At 58.4% G+C, this 21,941-nt stretch overlaps 3 protein-coding genes across 9 annotated transcripts in view; 1 reads left to right on the plus strand and 2 right to left on the minus strand.

Moving 5' to 3' along the window:
- Window positions 1–624: 624 nt before the first annotated feature.
- Window positions 625–5,043, minus strand: CD164L2 (CD164 molecule like 2). Of its 3 annotated transcripts, none has more exons than XM_090124234.1 (6): window positions 4,854–5,041; window positions 3,909–4,001; window positions 3,695–3,772; window positions 3,529–3,594; window positions 2,309–2,474; window positions 625–1,040 (listed from the first exon to the last, which is right to left on the minus strand). In XM_090124234.1, exons 1-6 carry the CDS (start codon window positions 4,936–4,938, stop codon window positions 1,034–1,036), a joined length of 495 nt encoding a protein of 164 aa, XP_089980360.1. In that variant the 5' UTR covers window positions 4,939–5,041; the 3' UTR covers window positions 625–1,033. The 3 variants fall into 3 exon arrangements, with proteins under 3 accessions (XP_089980360.1, XP_031450876.2, XP_089980361.1); XM_031595016.2 differs by having other exon boundaries at window positions 3,529–3,597; XM_090124235.1 differs by lacking the exon at window positions 625–1,040 and having other exon boundaries at window positions 2,305–2,474; window positions 3,529–3,597; window positions 4,854–5,043.
- Window positions 5,044–5,942: 899 nt separating this feature from the next.
- GPR3 (G protein-coupled receptor 3) lies at window positions 5,943–8,538 on the plus strand. The gene is made up of 2 exons (XM_031595015.2): window positions 5,943–6,050; window positions 7,210–8,538. Exon 2 carries the CDS (start codon window positions 7,230–7,232, stop codon window positions 8,202–8,204), a length of 975 nt encoding a protein of 324 aa, XP_031450875.2. The 5' UTR covers window positions 5,943–6,050; window positions 7,210–7,229; the 3' UTR covers window positions 8,205–8,538.
- A 4,091-nt stretch (window positions 8,539–12,629) lies between these two features.
- The window catches only part of WASF2 (WASP family member 2), a 28,911-nt gene continuing 19,599 nt past the window's right edge, over window positions 12,630–21,941 (minus strand). For all 5 annotated transcript variants that reach the window (XM_031595012.2, XM_090124340.1, XM_031595014.2 and 2 more), the window contains exons 6-9: window positions 20,888–21,018; window positions 19,300–19,455; window positions 17,049–17,569; window positions 12,630–16,564 (exon numbers count right to left, since the gene is read on the minus strand). In XM_031595012.2, the coding sequence (XP_031450872.1) occupies window positions 16,407–16,564; window positions 17,049–17,569; window positions 19,300–19,455; window positions 20,888–21,018 (966 nt within the window). In that variant the 3' untranslated portion in view covers window positions 12,630–16,406. The remainder of the gene's footprint in view (window positions 16,565–17,048; window positions 17,570–19,299; window positions 19,456–20,887; window positions 21,019–21,941) is intronic.

Here is a 21,941-nt window from a genome sequence, read left to right on the forward strand (position 1 = left end):
GAGCTGCTGCTGCTGCTGCTGCAAGGCACGCATGGGTGGGGTGAGGAGAAGCTGTGGTTTTCCTGGAGAAGGGGGTGGGCAGTGCCCTGTGTGCCCACCACGTCCTCATCACATCCCATCGTGACTCCATGGCGCCCCCATCACGTCCTCATCAGCACAACCCCATAGTGTCCCCTGTGTCCCCATCACATCCCCCAAAACGTCCCCACCATGTCCCCATCAACACATCCCCACAGGTTCTCCACCCTGTGTGTCCCCGTGGTGTCCATCACGTCCCCATCACATCTCCATGCTGTTCTCAGTGTGTCCCCATCATGTCACCATGGTGTTCCCATCACATCCCCCATCATGTCACCATGCTGTTCTCATCGTGTCCCCATCACATCTCCATGCTGTCCCCTTCCCATCATGTCCCCCATCATGTCACCATGCTGTTCCCATCGTGTCCCCATCACATCCCCATGGTGTCCCCATGATGTGTGTCCCCATCGTATCTCCATCATTTCCCCATCAATGCAGCCCCATAGTGTCCCCATCCCTCTCCCTCCCCCCCCATGGCCAATTAAAGGACATTAACGAGGAGAGGGGACACGAGGAGGGGGTAACCACGACACAGACACCAAGCATGGGAGGAAAGTCCTTTATTGGGTCTCTGCCCCCACAGTGCCAGCCCTGGGTTGGGGGGCAAACAGCCCCCACCCTCCTACCCCCACAGCTTCCTCCTGGCAGTGTGTGTGTGTGGAGGGGGGCAAAGCTGGGTGGGATGAGCCCCCCCATGCCATCGAGGAGCACTGGGAACACCCCAACAGCATCCCATGCTCTGCTGGGTGACTTGGTGACACGGCCCAGCCCCCCCCCATTCACCCCCAGGTGCAGCCCCCCCTGAGCAGAGCCAGCTTTGCATAGTTGTGGTGCGGGGGGGGGGGGTCCCACAGCTGGGGGGGGCTTTGGGGTGGTCCCGGCATGGGTTGGAGACACAGCAGTTGTCTCTTCTCCACCTCCCCGGGGGGGTGAGGGGAGCATCGCTCCGAGCTCAGATCCTGCAGCAGTGGGTGGAGAAAAGCACATAGCAGGAAGGGCCCGGGGGGGGGCACAGCATCCACCCCACTGCCCCCACCCCACTGCTCCCACCTATGGGAGAGGGGGGTCCCACATCTGGGATGAGGGGGAGAATGGGAGCTGCTGCAGGGAAGGGATGGGGGGCACAGGGGCTCTGCAGGCTTATTCCCCCCCCCGACCTCTATGCCCCCCCCCCCCAGGACACGGTGGGGCTGACACACGGACACCACCTGGCAGAGTTTAATGGGGGCAGCGGGAGCGACAAACCTCAGCCCACAGCACACAGCACGCAGCCCCCCCCCCCAAAGAAACAGCACACAGGGGGAGGGGGGACACACAGGGACCTCCATCTCCATCGTGTCCCTCCCCCGCCCCCCCCACACCGAGGAACACAGAGGCACAACAAAAGCACACAGCAAGGTCCCGGCTCTGCTCCTGCAGGAGGGGGGGGGACACTGGGGGCTCAGGGCTGGGGGAGGGGGGGGACAGGAGGGGACAGCATGCGGGGCTGGGACCCTGCAGGATGCGATGGCACCGGGATGCTGGAGCCAGAACCAAGAGGGGACCCCACACGGTGCAGAGGGGGCTGGGGGGGGGACGCACGCTGCTGGGTGCTCTATTAGAGAGCAATTCCTGGGGGGGGGAAGCCCCCACCCCAGCGAGGGGCTCAATGGGACGGGGGCTGCCTGCCACCTTCTTGGGACACAGCAGAAGGGATGGGGATGTGGGGTCACCTCACAGCCCCGGGGACAAACAGCACACAGCAGAGAACCCCCCCCCCCCCCCGCCATGCAAAGCAGAAGGTGGGAATGAGCCCCTTCCCCCAGGGGCAGCTGTGGGGCAGCAGGGCAGCCCCCTCCCCATCCTCTGGCAGCGCTCAGCACCTACTGGTTGTCCTCTCTGGCAGCGTGCAAGGAAAGAGAGGGGGGCACGACCCCCCCGTGTTAGAAGCCCCACGGTGGGCACGAGGAGGGGCTGGGAGAGCATTGGACCCCCACGGGGTGGGTCTGGGGGCTGCACGGTCCTATGGGGTGCGGCAGGGCAGCAGCACACAGACAGACGGACACAGAAAGGATTCAAACCCTCCACGTGGAAACGAGGGAGGGCACCCCAGGAAATGAGATCCTCCCCACCCGCACGGGAGGGGACGGACAAACAGCCACGGGAGGACGCAGCGCCCCACGCTGAGATGCGGTGGTGCTGCCCTATAGCATCGGTGTGACCCCACAGAGGAGCAAGGGAGCCTTACAGCGTTTGGTAGGTGCTGTCCTTGGACTTGATGAACTTGAGGATGAAGAAGAGGACGGCCTGAACGCTGAGCACCAGCACCATGCCGCCCACAAAGCTGGCCGTGTCGAAGCCTGGAGGCTGGAACTCGGGGCTGCCCGTCAGCGGGGCACGCGTGGTGCTGCTCCCTATGGGACAGCGTGGGGCTACGGGGACCGACCCCAACCCAACCCCCCTCCTGAAGGATGGGGTCCAGCGGGAGAGAAGGGCTCGGCCCCTTCCATTGCTGGAGCAGCACAAGGCATCAATAATTCAGAGCCGCAGCTCCGGTTACGGCTGCATTTAGCCCAGTGCTCTCCAGTTCCCTTTTCCTGGAAGAGGCTCCATCTCCACTCCCAGCCCCGTCCCAGCTGCCCGCACAGGAATTGCTGCTGCTCCCCAGGGCCCCCAGCCCATCCTACACTGCTGCAGCACGGGGTGCAGAGCTGTAGGGCTGGGGCAGGGCTGGACTGTGAGCACAGCTGGGGGTCAGAGCTCAGTGATGTGACCCGAGAGGGTGGCACTGCTCATCCCCGGGGACAAAAGATGCACAGGGAAGTGGGTGGTCCCATCCCATGCCATCCCATCCCATGCCATGTCATGCCATCTCATTTTGTCCCATCCCATGCTATCCTACCCTAATGCATCCATCCTATCCCATGCTGCCCAACCCCAACCCATCCATCCCATCCCATCCCATCCCATCCCATCCCATCCCATCCCATCCCATCCCATCCCATCCCATCCCATCCCATCCCATCCCATCCCATCCCATGCTGCCCAACCCCAACCCATCCATCCCATCCCACCCCATCCCATGCTATCCTACCCCAATCCATCCATCCCATCCCATGCTGTCCAACCCAACCCATCCATCCCATCCAATTCCATGCTGTCTTACCCGAACCCATCCATCCTATCCCACCCCATCCCATGCTATCCATCCCATCCCATCCCACCCCACCCCACCTCAACCCACTCATCCCATCCCATCCCACCTCATCTCACCCCATCCCATGCTATCCTACCCCAATCCACCTATCCCATCCCAACCCATCCCCTCCATCCCATCCCATGCTATCCTACTCCAATTCATCCTACCCATCCCATCCTACCCATCCCATACTATCCTACCCCAACCATCCCATCCCAACCTATCCCATTTCATGCTATCCCACCCCATCCCACCCCAGCCCCACTCACGTGGGGAACGCGTTGTCGGCTCCTTGCTAGGGAACCGTGGTGGCTCTTTGGTGGGGGATTTCAGTGCTGCTGGAGACAACAGCAGAGGACAGGAGGGAGGAGGGATGCAGGGGGCACAGCCACGCGTGGTCCCATCCCCATCGTGACCCCATGGCTGTGGGGTTACCTGGGCACAGGGCAGTGCTGTTGTAGAGCACACATGTGTCCCGCGCGGCCGCCCTGCTGTGCATGCAGCTCCACGTCTCTGCAGGGAAATGGCACAGGGGGTTCCATGGGGGTCCTGGGGCTCACTGCTCCCCCGGACCGAGTCAGGCCTGGAACCCCACACCCCGGGCTGAAGGATGGGTGGCACCGGGAGGGGTGAGGGGTGCAGCACTCACCTGGTGCCCCACAGCCCCCCCAGAGGCAGCCGGTGCCGTTGGGTGCTGGAGGAGTGGCTGTGCACAGCTCACAGGACAGCAGCTCGCTGCATTCTGCAAAGCAAAGGGAGAAGTGGGGTCAGGGCCGGGTCCGTTCCCCACCTCTGATTGGGAAGGACTGGTGGCCCCTCCTGGTGGGGAGCAGAGTCCCATAGGGAGGACATCCCTCACCCCAAACCACCCCATGGCACACAGCGCTCACCCCACTGCCCGCAGCTGCAGGACGGGGATCTTTTTGGGGTCGCTGTAGGGCCACCCCATCCTGATGCCCCTCTGCCTCCCAGTGCCCCTCTGCCCCCCGGAGCCCCACTGCCCACCACCCCACCACTGTGAGTCACTGCTTTGCCACCAGCTCTCCCCCCACCCCCCCACGCACTCATCATTAATTGAAGGCAGTGTCAGCAGTGAGGCCCCTCTCCGGTTGCCCCCCCCCCCCCCATCCCACATCCCAGCGGTGTTTGCACCACCCCAGGACGGGGCCCGGAACCGTTCTGATGGGGGTCAGCAACAACGGGGTCAGCAGGTGATCACCCCCCCCCCCCCCGGGGGCTCTGCGACGCACCGCTAATCCGGAGCGGTGGGAGGATGGGAGAAGGGCTGTGCATTATTGATGCTGAGCTGCACGCGGGGGGGTCGGAGCTGCTTCGCTCCCTCTGTGGGTTCTCAGCACGTGGACCCCATTGGGTGCGGCCCCCCCCGCTCCCACCCCGCACCTGCAGGTCGCGGCCCCAAAGCGCTGCCATCGGGGGGAGGTGGGCAGGTGGGCACCGCGCTCTGGGCACGAAGCGGGGGGCGGGGGGGGAGAAAAGGGGGAAGAGAAGCGTGGGAAGGCGAGTCCCCAAAGTTTGTTTTACCCCACCTCTCTTTCAGCCCCCCCCACCCCCACCCCGTGGTGCCGCTCCGTACCTGCGCGGGTGGCGGCGGATCCCTGAGCGCACAGCACCGCGCACAGCACCGCGCAGCGCAGCGCTCCGGCGCACGGGGGGGTCATGGCCCGGCCCGACCCGCTCCGTTCCGTTCGGTCCGGCGGCGGCGGCGGAGCTCCCTGGAGGGCTGAACGGAGCGGGGACGTCCGCACCCGCGGGGGGGGAAGGAGGGGAGGGGGGGCGGCCCCGCCTCGCTCTGCCCCGCCCCCCCCCAGCCCCCTCCATTGGGCGGGGGGGGGGCCGTGGGAAAGCGGCGGCTGCGGGTCGGGCAGCGGGACGGTGCGCGCACGGAGCGCATTGCACACGCGTTGCACGCTCGTTGCACACTCATTGCACGCTCGTTGCACACCCCGCGCACCGCACGCACCACGTGCGCTGTGGATACGCGGAATGCCCGTCCTGCGTGCGCTGCGCGCTGCGTGGGCGCTGCACCTGCGCGCACATTGCGCGTTGTGAGCACTGAGCGGCTCCCCCCGCACCCCCCCGCACTGCCCCCTCCCACGGGATCCCGGGACGTGACCGGAGCCAGCGGGAGGGCGCCGTTCCGATGGGTTCCACTTGGGGGCTGCGAAAGGCCCCCTCCCCTCGAGGCAGCGCCGTCGGGGGGAACCTTCAGCACTGCGAATCCCACTCCCCGCCCCCCCGATCCTGGGGCGGTCCCGAAGGGGGGGTCACGCACCTCCTCCCCCCCCGCCCGCCGCCCTTCCCGCAGCCCCACGCCGGGTCTTTCCCGGCGCTCCCGGTGATTAATTATTAAGGGCTCACGATGAAGGATGAAATAATTATTCCCGGCTCCCCCACGGAACCGCAACGGCTTTGGCAAAGATGTGGCGAGGAGAACCCGGGTCATGAGGTGAGGGGCTGCGGGGGGGGGGGTGCGGGCGTGGGCTGGGTGTGGGGGGGAGGGGCGGGGGCTGTTTTTATGAATGGGCCGCTCCCGCCTCGCTGCGATTACGATGCGGCGTGCGCCCGCGCCGCATCTCGGAGCTCTGATTGGCCCCGCAGTGCTCTGACGTCACGGGGCTGCGGGGGGGGGGGGGGGGCAGTGATTCACACCTCTCTGCCCCCCCCTGTTTTTCTCCCCCCCGCACAACTCGGAGGGGTTCGGTCGCTATAATTCGGCAGCGCCCATGGCTGCGGGGCGGCACCGCACAGACCGGGTCCGGCAGCCCGGCAGGTGAGTGCCTGGAACGGGGGGGGGGCACTGGGATGTACTGGGATGTACTGGGGCTGGGGGGGGTACTGGGATTGGAGACACTGAGATGGGAGGATGCTGATATGGAGGGGTGTTGGGATGGGGGGTGCTGGAATGGAGGAGCACTGGAAGACACTGGGAGGGGGGGGCACTGGGATGGAGGAGAACATTGGGGGGGAGCACTGGGATGTACTGGGACTGGGTTTGGCACTGGGATGGGGTTGGCAATGGGATGAGGGGTGCTGGGATAAAGGACCACTGGGATGCACAGGGATGGGGGGCATTGGAAAAGTACTGGGATGGGGTTGGCATTGGGATGGGGGGATGCTGAGATGGGGGGTGTTGAGATGAGGGCTGCTGGGATGAGGGAGTACTGGGATGAACTGGGATGGGATGGCAGTGGGATGGGGGACACTGGGGAAGGTGCTGGCACTGGGATGGAGGACACTGAGATGGGGGGGTGTTGAGATGCAGTTGCTAGGATGAACTGGGATGGGAAGGCAATAGGATGGGGGGCGCACTGGGATGGGGGAATGCTGAGATGGGGAGTGCTGGGATGGGCAGTACTGGGATGAGGGAGTACTGGGATACACTGGGATGGGAGGGCAGTGGGATGGGGGACACTGGAAAGGGAGGGCACTGGGATGAGTTTGGCACTGGAATGAGGGGATGCTGAGATAGAGGGGTGTTGGGATGGGGGGTGATGGGATTAGAGAGTACTGGGATGGGCTGGGATGGGAAGGCAATGGGATGGGGGGCACTGGGGAAGATGTGGGCACTGGGATGGGGTTGGCAGTGGGATGAGGGCACTGGGCTGTCAGTCCGTTTGGGTACACTGCCATGGGAAGGGCACCCAGCACACTTAGGGCTGTGCTGCCCACTCAATGCCCCTTCAGAACCCCAAAGCAGCCCCCCCCCCCCATCTAAGGGTGCTGAGGTTGCGGGGTCAGACCCATGCAGTGGAGCTGCCCCCATAACCTTCCCTCCTTATGTTTGGGGTGGGGCCATGAGGTGGGGCGGGCAGGCAATGGGGCCGGTGCCGCTCCCAAGGATTTATCCACCGCGTTCCACAGCTCTCAGATCCCCAGGTGCTGCCCTGGAGGTGGGCGCCGAGGGTCACCTCTGGCTTTATCCCCCACAGGTGACCCCCACCCCGTCACCATGATGGAATTGTGGCCCCCCAGTGCAAGCACGGCGCAGCACGGCGGTTTCGAGGCACAGAATGGCAGCGTTCAGTCCTCAGAGCTGCGATCCACGCTCCAACCTTTGCCCTTGGATCCATGGGACGTCGTGCTGTGCGTCTCCGGCACCGTCATCAGCTGCGAGAACGCGGCGGTGCTGGCGGTGCTGGCGGTGACGCCGACGTTCCACGCGCCCACATTCCTCCTCGTGGGCAGTTTGGCAGCCGCCGACCTGCTGGTGGGGCTGGGCCTCATCCTGCGCTTCTCCTCCATCTATCTGGTGCCGTCGGAGGCGCTGGGTTTGGGGACGGCAGGGCTGCTGCTCACCGCCTTCACCGCCAGCGTGTGCACCGTGCTGGCCATCGCCGCCGAGCGCTTCGTGTCGCTGCACCACGCGCTCACCTACAGCTCGGTGCGGGCGGGCGGCCGGACCAGGCTCACCTTGCTGCTCACCTGGGCAGCATCGCTGTGCTGCGGGCTGCTGCCCGCCCTGCGCTGGAACTGCGTGCGGGATCCGTCCTCCTGCGGCTCCATCCGACCGCTCGGCCGGCATCACCTCGCCGCCCTCTCCATCTCCTTCCTGGCCGCCTTCGCCGTGCTGCTGCAGCTCTACGCGCAGATCTGCCGCATCGCCCGGCGGCACGCGCAGCACGTGGCGGCGCAGAGGCACCTCGCAGGGCAGGCGGGCGACGGCGCGGCGTGCAGAGGGACGGCCACGCTGGCGCTCACGCTGGGTGCCTTCGCCGCGTGTTGGCTGCCCTTCGCCGCGCTCTGCCTGCGGGGTCACCGCAGCTCTGCCCACCTCCTGCTGCTGCCCGCTGCCGCCGGCTCCATCCTCAATCCGCTCGTCTACGCCTTCCGTAACAGCGAGCTCCGCAGGGTCCTGCGGGCGCTGTGCTGTGGGTGCTGCTCTGCCACGATGAGCTTCCGCTCCCAAACACCCAGCGAGGTGTGATTGTTCACGAGTGACGTGTGAGCGCCAGCTGGTGACGTCTGGTTGGCACCCAGGGGAGCGGGGTTGGCACCGAGTGACACCTGGTTGTACCCACTGATGGCTGATTGTCACCTGGTCACAGCTGGTTGTCACTGGTGATGTCTGGTTGTCATCCAGTGATGTGCTTTTGTCACCTGGTGACGTCTGGTTGTACCCAGTGAGGTGTTAGTGTCACCTGATGGCATCTGCTTGTCACCCCGTGATGTCTCATTGTCACCTGGTGGTGGGTGGTTGTCCCCTACTGATGTGTTGTTGTCACCCAGTGACAGCTGGTTGTACCCACTGATGTCTGATTGTCACCTGGTCACATCTGGTTGTCAGCCAGCGATGCGCTGTTGTCCCTTGGTGACATCTGGTTGTGCCCAGTGAGGTGTTGCTGTCACGTGATGGCATCTGTTTGTCACTCAGTGATGTCTCGTTGTCACCTGGTGGTGGCTGGTTGTACACCTGGTTGTCACCTGGTCACATCTGGTTGTCACTGATGACGCCTGGTTGTCACCCACTGATGGCTGATTGTCACCTGGTGACATCTGGTTGTACCCAGTGAGGTGTTACTGTCACCTGATGGCACCTGTTTGTAACCCAGTGACGTCTCGTTGTCACCTGGTGGTGGCTGGTTGCCATCTGGTGACATCTGGTTGTCACCCATCACCAGCTGTCTGTCAGCCCATCACATCTGATTGTCACCTGCTGACACCTGGTTGTTGCCCAGCAGCAGCTGCCCCCACTGACATCTGTCTGTCCCCCACTGATGTCCGTCTGTCCCCCACTAACAGCCATCCCACCCCCCGCCCTCCTGCCCATCTCACTCATCCATTTTGCTGGGGATGGGTTTTGTTTTTCTCTTCCCCCCCCCATCAGCTCTCCCAACCCCGTCCTTTTGTGCACAACCCCCCCCCTCTATTTTTCCACATACAAGAAAACGTATTTTTATCCCAAACAGACCCAGTATGTACATGTGCACAAGGGAGACTGGGGGGGGGGGGGGAAGGGTGGAGAGGCGAGGGGCATTCACTCCCCTTTGCATTTTTTACCTCAAATGGAGGAGAGGGGGAATGGCTGCAGGATGGACCCCCCCTCCCCTCCCCTTCCCATGTTAATCTCTTTATTTTTGGGTCCATTATTTATTTTTTGGGGGCAATTCTGGTGGCGCAGCACTGCCCTCTGCTGCCATTGCTTTCGGGATTGGGGGGTGCCCACATAACCCCCCCCCCAGAGCACTGGGGCTGCCCCACACCTCCACCCCTTTGCACTGGGGGTGGATTTGCACTTTTCTGGGGGGTGGGGAGGGGGGGGAGTCGGGTTGATTGCAGCCATTTTGGAGTGGGGGGGGAATAAAAGTGATTTGTGATATCAGATGTGGCTGTGTGATGCTGGGGGGGGGGGGTGGCAGGTTGGTGTCCCCCCCCTTTGCCCTCAGTGGTTGGGAAATGCGAGTGTTGCCAGTGACACCGCGGGGGGGGGGCTCAGGGTGATGTAGGGTGGGGGGGGGCAGGGGTCGATTGCATTGAATGCCATGCAAAAATGGGGAGGGGGAACACACACACACAGCAGTAGCGCAGGAAAGGCAGGGTTAATGATCACAGCGCTAATTAGGGCAGCTTGTCCCCTCTGGGTGCTGGGCTCTGTGCCCCACAACCCCCCCTTGGTGCCTCCTGGGGGCACTGGGTCACTTCCAGGCGTCGGAGCAGCCGTGGGCACGTGGGGATGTGGCATCTTGGGGAGGGGAGGAAGAGGAGGGGTCCTTCCTCCTTATGGGGTGATGGGGACACAGAGAACATCTGGGGGTTGGGGGGTGGGTTGGGGGCTTTTCTTGGCCCTATCACAATTAAGGGAACGGAGCAAAGCTCGGGGGGGTTGGGTACCCCAAGTGGTTCCCCCACTGTCACAGGGCTGCTGTCACCTCCCTGAGCACGGGGACATTGGGACAGCACTCAGCTCCATGCTGGGACCCCCCCAGCACTGAGACAGATGACACCCAATGTGAGTCCTACAGCGAGGTGGGGGGGTTCTAAATACCAATCCCTGCTTGTGGGAGAAAGCAGAGCTCCCCACAACCCCCACCCCCCCATGCTGCTGCTGGTGGTGGGGGGGTGGGAAGCTCAGGGCTGCAGGGATTGCTGTTAGCAGGACAGCACGAATTGCTCCAGCTGTGAGCACATCTGGCACACAGCCCTCACTCCCAGCAGGGCTGTGCTGTGCTCTGAGCCCCCCCCGGCCCCCCAGCACTGCTCCCAGGGCTGCACAGGGCTGCGGGTTCTGCTCCCCAGCTCTGCTCAGCACGTGCCCAGCAGCAAGGCCACCGGGTTGGCAGTAACCATGGCAAAGGCAGGGCTGCTCCCCCAGCAATGCGCTAACGAGCACGGCCTCCATCCCACTGCCAAAACCAACGGGAGGGGGGAGGGAAGGAGGGGGGCCGTGCAGCCCCCAAAGCCCCAGCAAAGGTCAGGGATCCGGGAACTGAACTGGAATGCCATGCAGAGGCTGAGCAGCTGTAATCGTGGGCCTGGGCTCTGCCAAAATAAGCATCCTCTGCCCTGGTGCTGGGGATTCTGCTTCCCTGGAAGTGCAGACAGCATCCAGGAGCGGTGCTTCACCCATCGGGAGTGCAGGAAACTGGGAAACAACCGCACAGACAGCAGGAAGTGGGAAGGTTTGCTCATCACGCAGCATCCCCCAATTCCTGCAGCGTTGCTCTGAGCCCAGGTTGTGCAGCAGGGATGCAGGGTGACCTGCAGGCCGTGCCCTCATATGCGCAACTCCAACCCACACGCAGCTCTGGGTGATGGGATGGAGCCCTCCCTGCAGCCCCAGCGCCTCACGCAGGCGGTGCAGGCAGCCAAGGCCGGCACAGAGGCTGCCCTGGCAGGCTGCAGAACCAGAGCTCCAAATCCATAATTCCTCTGGCACCCCGCGGTTATTTGCGAGCTGCTGTGAGCAGATGGAGGAGTTGCAGATAAAGCCATCCGCAGCACGGGAGCTGCTCGCCTTCCCCGCTCAGCGCCGCGTGGGCAGGGGGAGAAAAAATAAAATAATAAGGGGAAAAAAAGAGAGAAAAAAAAAAAAGGCAGAAAAAGGAGAGAGAGAGAGAGGAAGGAGATGGATGGCCATTTGTGCGGGGCTGAGCTGCCATCTCGCACACCTCCGTGCAGTGCTGGGCCCTCCATAGGGAGCACTGCAGCCGTGCCGGGGTGACATTGGCACTGCCAGGCAGGGCTGAACGCTGATGGGAGCTGGCAGCACATCGGTCCCGGAGGGGGAACGAAGGAGAGGAGCTGACGTCAGCCGTGGGAAGGACAGCAGCCCACTGGGCAGAGGCTGCGGGGTGCTGCTCACACCACCTCCAAGGAGAGAATTAAGCTCTGCTTCGGAGACCGCGAAGTCGGAGCTGTGATGTGGTGCCCAGCGCCGTGGCAGACAGACACACAAACATCAGACGGGGCTGCAGTGCCAAGGCACAGCCCCAGCAGCTCCTCCATAGGAAACTGCAGCTCACAGAAAGGGCTCAGGGCTGCAGAGCACCAACACACCGTTCATCTCACTGCTGGGCTCTGCTCCCCACACACAGCTCAGCCCCGCGTTGCTGGAAGGACCCTCTGCTCCCCCAGCTGCCCCACACCACGTGCATGCACACACCAGGGCTGTTCCCCCAGCTGCCCCACACCACGTGCATGCACACACCAGGCTGTTCCCCCAGTGCTACGTGCAGCCCTGCAAAGCAAAAGCAAAAGCACTGAGGCAGCCCCAAACGTCACCAATGCACCGCAGCTCCCCGGCTGCTCGACACGAGATGGAGCCCGCAGCCATTGGGACACAGAGTCCAGAGCTGCTCCTTCCCTGCCCTCCGTGCCCCAGCACGGGAGAGGACTTGCTGGTTCAGAAGCTGGCGAGGCCAATTAATCTAATGAGGTTTTGCAGCCAGGGACTATTGTCAGCCAGGAAAGGCACAGCGCTGCAGAGCGAGCGCGCGGGGGGCTCTGGGAAGCTGAGGGGATTTGGCACGGTGAAGCATGCAGGCAAAGCACGGTCTTTTTGTTACTCTCCATCCAGCAGCAAGAACGGGCTCACACCGAGCCCAGGAGGCACACCTGATAGCAGAGGGACCTCGTGTAGCTGAGATGGAGGCAGAACCCAAGGGCAGAGCACAGCTCACGGCGCAGAGAACGAGGCCGCGGCTCCTCACTGCAGCACTGCTTCTGGATGGGGGTTCTGCCATGCTGAGCTCCCTGCCATGGGCTCCAAGCATCCCCAAAGGACAGCGCAGCCATGCACTGCAGGGCTCTCACGTGGCTCTCCAGGGCAGCAGGAATGGCAGCAGGAATGGCAGCTCTCAGCATGCGCTGCAGGAGCACCACGGCTCCCCACAAGAACACACGAAGGCACCAATGGATAGAAAGGTTTTTTATCGAGTTTGAGGTTTTAAAAATAAGGACCATCGTGGTTTGTTGGCTTTGTTGGTTTTTTGTTTTTTTTTTTCCACGTCTACGTTACAAAAAATAAAATAAAAATTGCAATTAGGATCATCATCATCCAAGGGGTTGAAAGTGGCAGCAGGAAAGCCCGGCTTACACCAGACACGCCATCAGCATTTGCTCTGAGAGGGGAACTGACCCCAAGGAGGCAGCACTCTGCTCCTCAGGTGGTGGTTCTCTCTTTTTTTTAATTCTTTAAGCAGAGTTTCAGTGCTGAAACTCCTTTGGTCTGAAGTGAGTAACCCAATTCCCCCCCCCCGGCACCCTGAGAGCATCGGTCCACAACGCCGCTCTGCTCTGCAGTGCGCCCAGCCACACACACAGCATAGTTCTTATAAATATATTTATGTCATATAGGAAAAATAAGGCACTTTGGAAGGGTTACAGCTTGCCTAAGACATTCTAAGCAGGAAGAGAAAGGAGTTAGTTTCTGAAATGGATTTAAATGAATGTTAATACGGTAATAAAATCCAGCGAATCCACTTCCCCACTTCAAGGCTTTGTTTAAAGAAATAAAAAAAGGAGGGGAAAAAGCAGCCCCGAAATGCAGCAGCACGGAGAGCTGAGATGGGGCAGCAGCACCTGCCCTGTGAGAGGCTCCAAGAGCACAGCACCGTGCATGAGCTCACGGACAGAAATATCCCTTCCCTGAAATGACACCGTGCGGCTCCACGGGGACCTCACAGAGCCCCTTCCCTCCATCCGGGCTGGTGCTCCGGGTCTGATAAGGAGAGGAAAAAGCGGTGAAGGTCACCGGCTGCAGACGAGGCTCCAGGCTGAGGCCGGGGAGTGGGGACACAGCCATCCCTGTGCGCCAAGGAGGGGCGCTGGGGGAGCGGCTGCCAGCAGCAGCAGCCAAGCACTGCGGGCAAAGGCAGCAGGAGAAATGTCTGAGCAGGGGAGGAGGGCAGCGGCTGCCCCAGCTCCATGCAGACATCCATGGGGACAGGCAGAGAGGGGAGGCCCACGGCTGCCAGCTCTGCTTCTGGCCGTGCAGAACGTTCGAGGCTCTCTGTTCCACCCAGCCCAGCGCGGTGCTGCCACGACAAGAAGCAAAGATGGCAGGAGGAAAGCACAGGGCCTGGGCCCTGCAGCACTGCACAGCTGCTCTGCTTTGCAAAGGTTGTTTTTGGCACCTCTCCTCCTCCCCTGCTGGGTTCAGAAATACGAGGCTCGCTCAGTGGCCCGGCGCTCTGCAATTCTGCAGCACTGCTCACAGATGGGCACCTCACACCCGTTGTTTTGTCATATCTGCAATCCCTCCGCTTGGGATCCTGCAGTTCTGCCTCTCACCCTGGATCTGAAAGCAGCCGTGGGTAAAAGCAGGCTTGCACAGCCAGAGCAGCATCCCTCCTGCTGCCAGTAAGGCTCCAGAGCAGGCGAGGCATAGGAGCACTGTGCTCCACCTGCAGCTGCACCGCTCACCCACACAGCATCCCTGTGCCATAGGCGTGGGGTGACCACATCCCCAGCACCCCGAGGCACAGCCCTGCCCCACATGCTGGGCTGCAAGGAGCGTGGCACTTCTCTGGATTTCACACGACAGAAATTCTCGCTCCCCTTTCCCAACAGGGGGCCAAATCTACTTAAGGCAATTTAAAATTAACCCAGGTTTGGCATTTGTGAGCTCTGCGCTTCCCTGTGTGATAACGCTGTCAGCCTGGCTTAGCTCAGAGGTCTGTTTTCCCCAGGAACCTGTCTCCAAGAGAAGCCAGAGGAGGATGCTTACAGAAGGAGCAGAAAAACAGAGGCAGCGATTCTCCTCCAGCCCCCCTCACCCAGCGTGCAGCACTGATCACTTTGCATTTCCAAGTCCCTCCGCTGCACGACGGCTTGCTGGCACTCGAGGGGTTTCTTTCCCTCTTCCAGAACCTGGAATGAGCGCTGCTCAGATGTTCCCAGCCTGCTGGGATGCCTCGCTATGTCCTCTGCATAGCCAACTCAAAGACAGAAATGTAATGGTGGAGAGCCTGGTGAATCTCTCCTGATTGTGCTCAGGGCTGAGCCAGATCTCAGCCTGACCCACACCCCAGCAAAGCCCCTCCTCCAGGCCCTCATCTGCTCTGGCACACATTAAAAATGCACCAACACACGCGAGAAATCAGTAAGAACTCGATGGCACAAACTGAAATCATCAATCAAACCCCTAAGAAAGGTTTTCAGCAACCCAGCAGCCTCCGGCTGGGCCTGGCATCCCAGCTATCAGCAACACCATGAAACAAGGCAAGCTGGAGAGGGAACAACAGGCACAGAATACTTTACAATCAGAAAGGCAAAGAGGTTGGAGATTTGGTCTTAATGGTCCCAGCCCACAGCAGCCTGAGCCACAAGGCTTTGGAATCGCTTTCTGAGACAGTTGTGCTCAAATTAAAATACAAAAAGCACATCTGTAGCACTGGGATATTTGCTTCTAGATTTCCAAGATATGCATATATTCTATGTAATATAAAACAGCAGTAACACCTAGGTCAGCTAGTTCAAGTTCTCCATTTTCTCCCCCTGCCTGTAGTGAGCAGCCTAGGAATCCGCAGGGTTAGCTGGGAGAAGAAATGTTCTTAAAAATTAACTAATCAACTATGGTAACAAAACATGGGGAACAACATGGGTTAGGTCTGATGGAACCAATGGGCAACTCAGCTCACACACACGAGGTGGTTTTAGGCACACGACCCCCCCTAATCCTGAAGTGAAAGGGAGGAGGAAGCAAAAGTAACACCAGCAACTCCTGCAGCAATGCTCTCTGCAAAAATGTGGTCACTGCAGTAGAGAAGCAGCTATTCCAACTGGTCAAATGGGGCCTGGTGCTCAGAGCAGCCCTCCCCACTGCTTCCCTGCTGTAGGCACTTCTGGCTTTTGCTTTGTTTTTTAAGCAAGCTCCCAGCATGAAGTGGAGCCATCAGCTCTGCTCTCCCTGCAGCAGGAAGCCAAGCAGCCATCCTGCTGCAGCTCTGCATCCCTTTGTGCAAGGCTCCCTTGTGGCAAAGCAGCCCTGGAGGTTTTTGAGGAAGGTAAAGGCAGCTTTAAAAAAGAACACAGCCCTCCTCACATTGCACCTGATGCACTCTGCAGCCCTACAGCCAGGAGTGCCCCCCACAACGGGGGTAAGTCTGGAAATACTGAGGAGGGTCAGAGGGGAAAGAATCGTGCACTATTGCCGAAAACTGATTATGTGACAGTGGGATGCAGCAGAGAACAGACATTTAAAGCCCATTTTCTTGCAGCACTTCCAGTATTCACTGGAAAGGAAGAGCCACTAGATCAACTGCCTGCTGATGCAATGAGGAAACTAGCTGAAAATGTCCTTCATCTGAAAGGCCGCGTGGCCACAACAGGATCATCCATCTTTGCTTTAAAAATCCCTCAGGACGGAGGGGTTTTGTGTGCTCTGTCTGGTGGCATCGAGAATCTGGAGGTTTAGTTCTCTTAAATAAGCAACCGTTCCACTCCCTCCAGCCAAATCCCAACGCCTCCATCCCCACTGCCTGCGAGGAGACCTATTGGAAAGGCAGAGCACAAAGTCCTGCCAAAGCCCGGGGGGGAGGGAGAGGGGAGATATGCTGGTGGTTGTCTGAAAACCCTTGGCACATCTTTGGTTACAGGATGAAAAGGAAACGGTGGAAGGTTTGGCCACCTGGTTCTTTAAGAAGCCGTTAACCCAGGAGGGAAGGGAACCGAGGGGATGGGGCCGTGGTTAATCCGACCACTCGTCCTCATCGAACTCTGAAGAGTCATCCTCAGAGTCGCTGTACTCCACGGCGATGCGGCGCGACAGGATGGTTGCCACGTCATTGCCCACAACGTCCCTCTTCTCCTGCTCCCTCTGCTCTTCCACCTTGCGGAGCTGGAAGCCTGTTGGGAAGAAGGCAACAGAGGGGATCGTTCAAAGGCTTTGGTCACACTGAAATCCCCAAAGCAGCCATCCCTTTGATGAAATCCTCTGAGCAAGACAGCCCGTACTCTGCCAGCAAGTATTGGACACGCTATGGAATAACAGTGATGGTGAATGACAGCCAAGACAGGCTGGGTGGGCAGGTGGAATGGGAATTGAATCGTTTCTGTGCTCCTCTGAAGGGTTACACCACTGTCATTCAACCCACTTTGCAAACTTGGACCACGGCAGATCTGGTACTGCCGTCTCCAAGGAGCAGGCAGAGGCACGCAACCATCGAGGCCATCATCTGGCTGGGCAGACAAGGAGAGCCCACAGCAAAAAACCTCCAACAGTGGGGCAGCCACAGCCCCGCTCGTGAGGCAGCTCCCACACGTTCTCACCCAGCACACCGTGGGTATTCCAGAGGCTATGGAGAAAGCTGGAGCTGAAACACAATCTTACCTTGACGAATCGCTGAAAGCAAATCGCTCCTGGCATCGCTAACCGCGGGCAAGGATGACTTGGGCTTGGAGGTGGAGGTGTCTGAGGGTGGAGGCGGTGCTGGGGGCCCATCGAGGCCACTGGAAGACAGAGGTGGGGGGCCAGGAGGTGGTGGAGGGGGAGGAGGAGGTGGTGCGCTCCCAACGCCCGGCTGGGGCAGAGGAGGGGGCTGCACACTGCTGTATTCGGCCGCTGGAGGGGGCGGCGGTGGTGGCGGGGCAGCAAACTCGGGGTGAGGGGGGAAAGAAGGGGGAGAGGGTGGTGGTGGGGTCCCTGGGGATGGGAAGCCCACGGGGGGTGGTGGAGGAGGGGTGCTGCCCATCATTGGTGGTGGTGGAGGCGGTGCTGGAGGGGGAGCAAAGCCCGGCCTGGCCCCGGCGGGGGATCCGATCGGAGGAGCTGGTGGTGGGTGGCTTGGGCTAACCAGGCTGGATCTTTTGGTCCCTCCAGAACCAGAACCTCTTTGGTTGTCTACAGGATAGCTGTTGCAAAAGAAGGAGAGACAAATAAGGCTGTTAGCTTTGAGGTCAGACCGTACAGGCTCCATGTTAATGAGAATCATGTGTGTTTGTTGCAGTCCAGACAAAAATCTAACTTCCAGCTTCAGCTGGTGTTTCCATGAGACCTCGCTCCTCGGGTTTTAGTTTTCTTGCAGGGTTTCTTTTGGCCACCACCACCAGAACAAAGGAGAGCTTCTGGGGACTGGCAGCAATGCTATCATCTGTCCCATCTCCCAGGCTGACAAGAACACGAGCCATCTCACCTCCCTGCCAAAGGCCAGGCGTCACATCTGAGCTCAGAGAAGCCTCTTGGCTTAAGAGGTCCTGCAGCACTGCTAGCTGCTATCCCTCCAAGCTGAGGTCAGACTTCTGACACGCCAAGCAGGGACATCTACTGTGATAAATGGCACTGGGGCTGGTGGGTACGCCAGGAGAACATATGCTCTCAACACCTGCTAGGAACAGATCTCTTCACTGGATTCCGTGGCTCAGAGCTGGAGTGCAGCAACCACGTCTCACAGCTCACCGTGGGGAATTAAGGGATGAGCACCCAGTGTGCTCTTAGGGAGAACACCGAGTTCCCATTTATGGGAGCCGTGCTATAGCAGAGAACAACACTACCCAGAAGAGACTGTAGCATCCTACTTGCGCGTAAAGGAAGCCCTAAGCTGACGACATCTTGCACTGTAAGGCAGAAGAGGTTTGGTATGTTTGCCACAAAAATGTCACAGTTTTTGGCAGTGCACAAACGCTGATCCATGACAGACCACTGGAGATCAAACCTCACTCCCAGGATTCTTTAAAAACAAACCACCAAAACAACACCAGAGAGGAGGAGATCTCTGTGGCTGGGCAGAGATCTAAGGAACTGCATAAGGCAGCTTAAGCTTCATCTGAAAGCTCATTTCTGCTCTGCCCTAGAGGAACATGCTGCAGAGTGGAGTGCTTGGTCTCTCTGACACATCAGAAGAGCCTTTTCTGCAGCACTGCTGCCTCTGGATAAGATGGAGACAAGCTAACGCAGTCCTGTCTATCAGACATACTGTTACTGCCTTTAAGAAAAAACAAAAAGCTGCTCTCTCGTTTCAATCTGTGTCTCAAGCCACTGCCGGACCATAGCTCTCATCTCTGGAGGTGACTGGAAGTCACCATTTCATCTGATACAAAGCAGCTACACTGAACTTCTGCTGTGAAGGAGCCAGCTGGTGTGTTCCAGTCCTTCAAATTTTATTACATCTACATCTTCAGCGCCCACATCATGCATTTGTCAGAAATCACAGGGCAAATGGCAATAGCAAAGAAAATCAAGAGTGGAAGAAAGTGCTCTCTGCAAAGCTCTATCAGGAATGTAAACCTAAATATATATTGGAAGAACTGTACTGGAAAAGAGGGACTGATCCAACCCGTGCCATGGAGCCAGACCGTTAAACGTGACCCCGCTCTTTTAGAAAGCAGAACAACTCTGCTTGAGTCCTCCTCCAAATCCATTCTCCCCTCCTGCACACGAACAACAACAGTGGCTGAGAAGCACAGAGAGTGCTGTGCTGACTGCAGCTCTGCCCTGCTCTGTTGCTGCACCTCCCTCCAGACAGGAGGACGCTGCTTCCCATACAGCGCCCGTCAGGAAGTTCTGCTGTGCCATCTCACGTCTCCTGTCATCTTTTTACACCACCTACTACTCCCTGGTGACAGAAGGGATCCCGTAGGCTTACCTAAATTCCACTGGGGGTGGAGGCAGGCTGTCATCTGGGAACGAAGGAGGTGGAGGCACAATAGAGTCAGTCTGCGGCGGTGGCGGGTAGCAGTTCACGTCCATGCTTTCATTTGAGCCAATGCTGCCGTTCTGATACACCATGTTAGAGGGGTACCTGAGAGAGGAAGGCAAGCACTGTGTTTAAAGAGTTCAAAGTAACGTCTCAAACTCATTTTCCCCCTCGCTCACAAGAGCATTGCCTCTCAGAAGGGTTACAGCATTACAGCTGTGCGGCAGTTGCACCAGTAATATTAACCAAGTAGATGGATCAACCTGCAAGGCTCAGAAATTAGGTTTCCTAGCAGGAAGGCTTTTCCCAGCACAGCTGGACCTGCCTTGAGGTGGGACCTTATCAACCACCACAACAGGACACATGAAGCAAAACCTTAAAGCAACAGTTAAAAACAAGAAGTCTCTATTTCTCAAAGCATCCTGTATGAAGAATCACGTACGGTTTACTCTGTGTAATCCTTTTGCTGGATCCTCTCCTGCTTGGTCACTGCTACCAGGTATCAGAACATGATTATGTATTTTAGGCAACAATAAGAAAACCAAAAATATTTTTGAAGTATTCGATGATAGAAAAAATAAAAAGAGTGCATTTTGACCAAATTGGCCTTGAAAGACTCCGAGTTACACTGGGTATCGTCAGTGACAAAAAAAGAGCTATTAAAAAGATATGACATGCCATTAAAAGCAAGCATCCCAAGCTGAAGCACTGCTAAGCAAGGGACTGCAGCTGTTCAGGTTTCAGTGGGCTCATCTCACCATGGGGTAAGGTGCTGCAACTGCTCCTCAGGAGCATTCAAATGCATACACACATTGATGCCAGAAAACAGAGGAGCAAGGAAACGGTGCTGTTGTGCTGCTCGATTCCTCTGCTAGAAACCAAACCTGTCCTCCTATTAAACTAAGAGCAAGTTTTATTTTTAGCTGGAGAGTGTGATTTAAAGAGAGATTTTTCTTGTATGAAAGGAAGCTGCGAGGAGCAAGCAAGAGAGAGGTGCATTGTGGGGAATTCAGTCTGCTTCCAGCCTAGCTGGTGTCAAAAGTTAAATGAATTCCCAAGCCAAAAGCACTAAAGAGATCTGTAGCTTGGAACACTTGGATGGGAACTGCCCCCGCTCCAACTTCAGGGCGTGAAGAGCCGTTTGTGAGATGTAACAAAGCCATCACACAGCACCAGCGAGATGCCACCCTGCTCATCAGCACCAGCCCCAGAGCTCGGGGTGATGGGAAGGGCACTGCCACGGGGTATGGAGCCAAAGCTTTTTGTGTTCCGTGCCCACGAGGCAGGCAGATGGGAGCAGCCGTGCTGCTGAGGCTGTTCCTGCCACCTCGTTCAAGCCGTGTAGCTCCCTGATTTATTTAGCAAATTCTAAATCCGCAGATGGATTTACTTTGGAGAATCTGATTAGTGGCAGTATCGATCCGCACTGTGCAGCAGATCTGGAGAAGCTGCAGAGCAGGGTGAACTGCATTACAATCAACACTGCCTGCCTGCTACCCCTTGCTGGGGAGCAGAGCAGAGCCCTGGACTTGCTTACCCAGCAGGACCGTGTTTGTCCTTTATCTCAACAAATTCTTGTCCCATTTTCAGTTTCTCCCACTCTTCTTTCCGGGTTTTGATTTTCCGTGGGTTCACATTTCCTCGGTTCGGATTCTCCTTTTTCTCTTTCTACAGGAGGAAAGGAAAGGAAAGGGAGGAGGAATCAAACAAAAGCCTTATTTTGCTTTAAACTCACTGGGAACAGGAAGGGATAGGACAGACCTGCAGCAGTTTCAAGAAAACACATTCTCTGAGAGGGCCAAGATTTCCCATTCATTTTCCTGATTGCTGAAAGCTCCAACGTCCTCCCAGACAAAGAAGATGGAGCAGAGAGAGCAGCAAAAGACACCACCCAGCTTCCTCAGCATGACGTCAGGGCTACAGCCTGGCACGACCACCTCGGGGGCAGAGAGAGCTCCACTTCCCCTCATCAATTCTGCTGTTGGCCTGTGTGTCAAGGCTGCCAAATTCCACCACCGCCTTGCTGGTGTTAACGCTTTGGGTGTGCAGCGTGGACGCCTGCCCACAAAGAACTGTGCTTTTGTGAGCCTTATTTTCTGTGTTCTGACACGTCCTAGCTCCTTCCTTTGTTACTCTGACATGGAAAGAGCAGCATCTGTTTTGATATTTGGGACTTTGGTTGCTGAAAAGCTAAACGAAGTATGCTCAAACCGAAGCTTTTATGGCGTCACTTTCAGCATTGGTTCAAATCTCCCAGTAACCAAAACCAGGAGCTTCACCTGGTGCTTCCAGCTTACATGACTTTGCTAAGCCTCCTGATGGCTGCTCATTTAACATCGTGGCCTCTTCTGGCAGTCCTGAAAGTTTTCTCTTTTTTTTTTTTTTGACTCTTCCACAATAGAATTTATTGCAGCACTTGGCAAAGCGTGGTGCTGGGGCAGTGGGATTTGCACTGCTTCAACACTGAGCAGACCCCCATGCAACACCACAAGCACAGAGAAGACTGACACAGCCCTGCTCTGCTGACTGCATCAGTGCTGTTTGAAGACAACAAATTAAACTCTTCTAACAACACAAAGAAGATGGCATTT

The sequence above is a fragment of the Phasianus colchicus genome, chromosome 24, assembly GCF_987193195.1.
Source record: "Phasianus colchicus chromosome 24, bPhaCol1.hap1.1, whole genome shotgun sequence".
Classification (NCBI taxonomy): Eukaryota; Metazoa; Chordata; class Aves; order Galliformes; family Phasianidae; genus Phasianus; species Phasianus colchicus.

Excerpts from the sequence above, each read along its gene's own strand:
- CD164L2 (XM_031595016.2), bottom strand. The coding sequence starts at position 4,938 with ATGACCCCCCCGTGCGCCGGAGCGCTGCGCTGCGCGGTGCTGTGCGCG. Across the intron at positions 3,598-3,694 it reads CAGCACTGCCCTGTGCCCAG|CAGCACTGAAATCCCCCACC; the intron begins GTAACCCCACAG and ends TGTTGTCTCCAG. Across the intron at positions 2,475-3,528 it reads GCCGACAACGCGTTCCCCAC|GGAGCAGCACCACGCGTGCC; the intron begins GTGAGTGGGGCT and ends GCTGTCCCATAG.
- GPR3 (XM_031595015.2), top strand. The coding sequence starts at position 7,230 with ATGATGGAATTGTGGCCCCCCAGTGCAAGCACGGCGCAGCACGGCGGT.